At 50.7% G+C, this 5,356-nt stretch overlaps 2 protein-coding genes across 2 annotated transcripts; both read left to right on the top strand.

Annotated features, from left to right (window-relative positions):
* Window positions 1-1,082: 1,082 nt before the first annotated feature.
* PHACADRAFT_59389 (uncharacterized protein) lies at window positions 1,083-1,862 on the top strand (the record flags this gene model as incomplete). The annotated part of the gene is made up of 2 exons (XM_007402097.1): window positions 1,083-1,486; window positions 1,538-1,862. Coding segments are annotated over 2 exons (729 nt in total), but the record flags the coding sequence as incomplete, so codon positions are not given.
* Window positions 1,863-2,689: 827 nt separating this feature from the next.
* Window positions 2,690-3,217, top strand: PHACADRAFT_107069 (uncharacterized protein; the record flags this gene model as incomplete). Its single annotated transcript, XM_007402096.1, has 2 exons — window positions 2,690-2,836; window positions 2,885-3,217. Coding segments are annotated over 2 exons (480 nt in total), but the record flags the coding sequence as incomplete, so codon positions are not given.
* Window positions 3,218-5,356: the final 2,139 nt, after the last annotated feature.

The raw sequence follows: 5,356 nt of genomic DNA, 5'->3' as shown, positions 1-5,356 counted from the left end.
TGTCTCAAGAGACTTTTGATAGTATTCGCAGGGCCTTTACACACAAGATGGACCTGAGCTCATGGTATGTCACCAACCGGCAAGCTGCTCTCCTGGCAGATCTCAAGCCACAGCAGTACGACTGCTGCGTCGACTCATGCATATACTATGCGGGGCAGCATGCCGACCTCCAGATCTGTCCTTACTGCAACCAGCCGCGATTCAGACCAAACGGACGTCCTCATCGCCAATTCACCTACATCCCACTTATTCCTCAACTTTGCGCCTTCTACCAGAGTCTCTCAATGGTCGAGCAGCTTCAATACCACTCTACATTTGTTCATGATCCAAATGTCGTGTCAGATGTGTTCAGCTCAGAGCGATACCGTGAGATGCTGCACACTAAGGTTGTTGTTGATGAGGAGGAGCTCAAGCACGCCTTCTTCTCTGATCCCCACGATATTGCTTTTGGTCTTTGTACCAACGGCTTCCTCCTCTTTGGTCGACGACGCGGTGGACCATCAGCAACACCATTGCTTCTTAAAATCTACAGCTTGCCATCCACTGTTCGGACACATCTTAAACATCTACTTTGTCTCAGTGTTGTTCCAGGCCCTCGGCAGCCCAAGGACCTTGCATCTTTCCTTGTACCCTTTGACAAAGAATGCGCCACACTAGCACAAGGCGTTGATTGCTTTGACTGCTCTATCCAGGAGATTTTCTCCCTTCATGCTTATCAGCTCTTCAAGGAGGGGAACATCTTGGCAATCGAGAAATTTCTGGGGCTCAAAGCGCACAGCAGCCGTTGTCCATGTCGCTCTTGTTTGATGCGTGGCCGGCGTATGGCAAGTGGAAGAAACAAGGTCTACTATCTCCCAATTACACATCCTCGTCAATCTCAGAACACAGTGGTGACTCATTGGGATAGCCGCAATCTTCCTCTTTGTACACACAACAGTTTCGCTACAACTCTTGCAAAGGCTGCTGATGCCACTACAAAAAAGTATCGCAATCAGCTTCAGCAGCACTATGGAGTTAAGCAAGCCCCTGCACTGTTTCGTGTCAACTCACTCGACCACGGTCGCTCCTGCCCTTGGGAGTGGCTTCACCTCTTCGCCGAAAATATTATTCCCAACCTTCTTGATATCTGGACCGGTCACTTCAAGGACTTAGATGAAGGTTGTGAAAGCTATGTGCTCGACAACAATGTTTGGTCTGCTATCGGAGCTGAAACGCTAGCTGCAGTCGAGGAGATTCCATCTGCATTTGTGTGCAAGATGGGCAATATAGCAGAGGACAGGTCGGGTTACACAGCAGAATCCTATGCCTTTTGGTTCATGTATCTTGCGCCTCATCTCCTCGCTGGCCGCTTCAAGCATCGCAAGTATTACGACCATGCTATGGAGCTTGTTGCCGTTATGAAAGTGACTCTACAGTACTTCTTGACACACCAAGAGATCGATTGGCTAGAGAATGCCTGTGATTCATGGGTTCACAAGTATGAAGAGTGCGTGCTCTGATTTGTGTTTTTTAAGGACAAGCTCTAACATACTGCCAGGTATTATTATCAATATGAAGACTCACGGCTTGCCTTCTGTGTGCTAACTATTCATGGCCTACTGCATGTAGCCCCAGATATCCGTGTATGTGGCCCCATGTCAGCCACATGGTCTTGGTACATGGGGCACTACTGTGGGTTTCTGAAAAAGGCCTTACTCTCTCGCAAACAACCCTGGCGAAATCTCGATGAACGGGTCAAGCAGTTCAGTAACCTGGCACATTTACATATGAAGTACGACCTTAGCACAGAGCTTCCAATGGAGAGGCATAGCAGCGATAATGTCAGGGCCGGTGAACATGTGTACGAGGAGTGTGAGTTAATCTTCAGTTTTAATGTGGACTTGCGTTAACACACCACGAGGGATGCCGCGTGGATCTAATCAGAAGGCGGCGCCGACGAGGTCTGGCGACTATGCGTTAGCTTGTTCAGCTAGCCCAATTAACCAAGTTGTGTTAGTGACTATACTACGATACAAACGAAGGCTTACCTAGCCCAATTAACCAAGAGGTTGAGATGGGGCTAGGTAGTGACAAAGGGACTCCTTATATACTAGTCAGGCTGCGCACGGACCAGGCGTTACATAAGCGACTGTGCTACGGCAGCTGCTAGTATCTAGGGAACTTTGGCGGAGAGGCGAGGGCCGGTGTGTCATAGTGTATGACGTTGTCGGGCCGACGGGGATAGGATGTCCATTGCCGATCGGACTCAGAGATAAATGGGGCCGGCGTGTCATGGTGTATAATGTTGTCGGGCCGACGAAGATCGGATGTCCAGTGGAGATTGGAGTGCGGCTTTCACCGAGGAAGCGTGATGCGGCGACGAGGCGGCGGCGATAGAGGCGCGTCTGATGCGCTGATGCGTGCCTGTCGGTGATGCGCTTTTACAAGGTGTTTTGGCGCACGGCTAGGACTTGTAAACTGGCGCTAACGTGCCGGCGACGTTTGGAGGGTCGTACAAACGTGGAATAAATCGGTAAAAATGAAAATAAAATAGGAGGCCAGGGCTATGCCCACGACAAGTTTCACTGTATAATACTCACTCTCTATAGATTCCCTCAGCATCCTCTAAACACCACGTCAGATAGACTATAAACCTGATGAAGGCCTTCGCATTTGTATTGCCCGCTATCTTTGCATTTTTCTTGCCAAATCTACCAAGCAAATCAAAGGTTCCATGCAAACACAAATGCCACTCTGGGGTGGTGTATGGATTCATCATGGCGGAGATATAATACGATGTGCATCTGCTGTCCGAAGGCGTCAGCACCCAGATGAGCGCAATGCGTCTTACGTTCGAGTGAGTCCAGTGGTTTGAATATTCATATGGTACTCACCAACACAACAGTATGAAGTTGCCATTGGCAATGAAAACCGCCGCGCTGTCTACTATGGTCGGCTAGAGAAAATTCTCAAATGTAACCTTCCACAAGGCAGCCGCTTTTGGAGGGACTTGCAAGGGTGTCGACTGCTGCTTGCAGTCATAACACCTTGCGTTACCACTAACCGAGATGCTACGCAGGTAGTTACATCTTACTGTGCCGAGCAGCAGTCACAAGTGGTGGTTGACCTTCGAACGGTGCAGAGTGTAGTTGGTCGCATTTTCACTCGCGAGAAGTGGGGAATTATTGATCGTAGCAGTAATACTGCTCGCACTGTATTTGTAGAAGATGAAGACTAATGAAGTACAACTACATGGAGGGAGCACAAAACAAAGACATCAATGAAAGAGGAAAGCAATTAAGCACCTGCAAGAGAGCAACGATGAAAAGCACAGAGAATAATTAGCAGCAGCGGGAAAGAGGACAACAAGTGTGGGCAGGTATCGCCGCGAAGCTTGCATGCAAGCAAGGTTACACTTCGAGCCCTCCTCTGCTCTCGGCGTGATAAAGATAGAGCGGGGTGCGTCTACCATTCGATCGGGGTCGCGAAGGCGAACAGGTTGCATTTTGCGGACGGTCTCCGCACCGGCTGGGGCATCAGCTGCGCACGCGAGTGGTGCTGCAACAGGTGTCTGTGACACTGCCTCCATGGACATGGGCATCGATCCGGCGGGTGTCACGATCTTGGTCGTGAGATCTTCGACGCCAGACGGTGTCGGTGGCGATACGGACGATGCCGGCGATGTCAACATCGAATGCAATGCCTCATGGGGTAGACAGAGTTCCCGGGGATGATGGCGGCGTGAGGTAAGTGACCACTGTTTGAGGTGCCAGGGTCACCGTGGGAGGCGCGGTGTTGGCTTCGGTGGAGACGTTGAGGGGGCACGGCCGCTGATGAACAACGGCGTGCAGGCAGTGCCTATATACAGGGTGGTTGACGGTATAAAAGAAGGAGCTGGCAAGGGAGCAGCGTATGTGGGATACGGACCTGGTCTCTTGAAGTCTCTCTTCACCATCTCCTGGAACTCAATAAGCGTGGTGGGCTCGACGTTCAGCTGCCACTCGAGGTAACTGCACATCTCGCGTTCCATCTGGCTGATCTAGCAAAGGGTGAACATGTCCTGGCCAACGATGGACCATGACTTGTTCAAATATGTGTCGTTGCGAATGACTTCGTAGGAGAGCATGAAAGCGAAGATAAAAAGCCGGTGGCCGGATGAGCCTCGCGCAGGGGGGAATCTTGCTTTTAGTCGTTGTAATAGATAGAGAGCTGTGAAGGTGAGAGATTCGTGTAATCTTGTTCTGTGCAGCGCATAGGCGATAAATAGATTGAGACGAGGCACTGGCTATGAAGGCAACTGGTCTGAGGATTGCTCCGGGCGTGCAAAAGTATGGGTGACAAAGTGTGTGCATACCTTGGCCATCTCTTTGTGGTCATAGTAGGAGTTCCGCGCTGAACCACCATGTCCTGTGCGGGGTATGGGTCGAACTGCAAGCCGGTCGTGCAAATAAAACAGCCACGGCCATTTATGGTAATCGGGGCACTAAAACATTAAAACCTTTGACTCTTGCAGTAGTTCTCCTTATCAAGACTTCTTCAGTGCATAGCCCCGTAGGTCAGGTAATCAAGTTAATGCTGTATTGCTTTTATGTATTTTTTTGAGCCGGTTACTGACAGCTGTGCGGACGCAAGGGCGCTTGGCGCTGGGCGGCCTCGGGTTAGGGTCAGAACGGTCGCAAAGGGCGTCTGGCTCAACCTTTCCAGACGTTTAAGCGTCCCCTGAGCTTCCCGGCCACGGCTTTCGGTCTGTTTGCTTGATTCATGCCAACTGGGGCTTCAGAATCAAGGTCAGTGGTTCCAGTGATAAAAATTGGAAGTGTAATGAGTGGAGACCCAAGGAAATATTGCTGGGTTATCCACCGCACTGGAGTATCCAGTCAAAATCACTGGATTCTCCGGTACTGGACTTTCCATTTTTTTTGAGGTTGCACAAATGTACTGGATATCCCAATCATATCATCTGGGTCATTGGAATCTCCGTTGCTAAAAAATGGATCTACTTCCTACAGTGTACAGCCCTGACGACAACTGTGCGCCGCTTCTGCCTTCCCCCAGTCCGCTCATCACTATGGCTTCGACCTCTAGGATCAACGTACAGTCGACGTCTTGAGAAGATGACGCACCTAGTAACCTGGCTCTCGATGCGCGTATGAGCACCCCTGGACCCTTATAACCCGTTTCCCCAGTCTTCCATAGTCATCCGTTAGCTCCACAACAACGATATCTGGACAGGCGAGGGAGGAGAGGACGCATGGCAGCATGGGAAGTTGCAACGGGTGGTGTGAGAGTCGGACGCTGGGCTCGAGCGGTGGGCTAGACGCAGTTCTAGACCAGAGATGAGTGGAGAGAGTTGAAGACGGCACTGACAGCGACGTGA

The sequence above is a fragment of the Phanerochaete carnosa genome (assembly GCF_000300595.1).
Source record: "Phanerochaete carnosa HHB-10118-sp unplaced genomic scaffold PHACAscaffold_24, whole genome shotgun sequence".
In the NCBI taxonomy this organism is placed as follows: Eukaryota; Fungi; Basidiomycota; class Agaricomycetes; order Polyporales; family Phanerochaetaceae; genus Phanerochaete; species Phanerochaete carnosa.
This window is presented reverse-complemented; position numbering and strand designations above follow the sequence as displayed.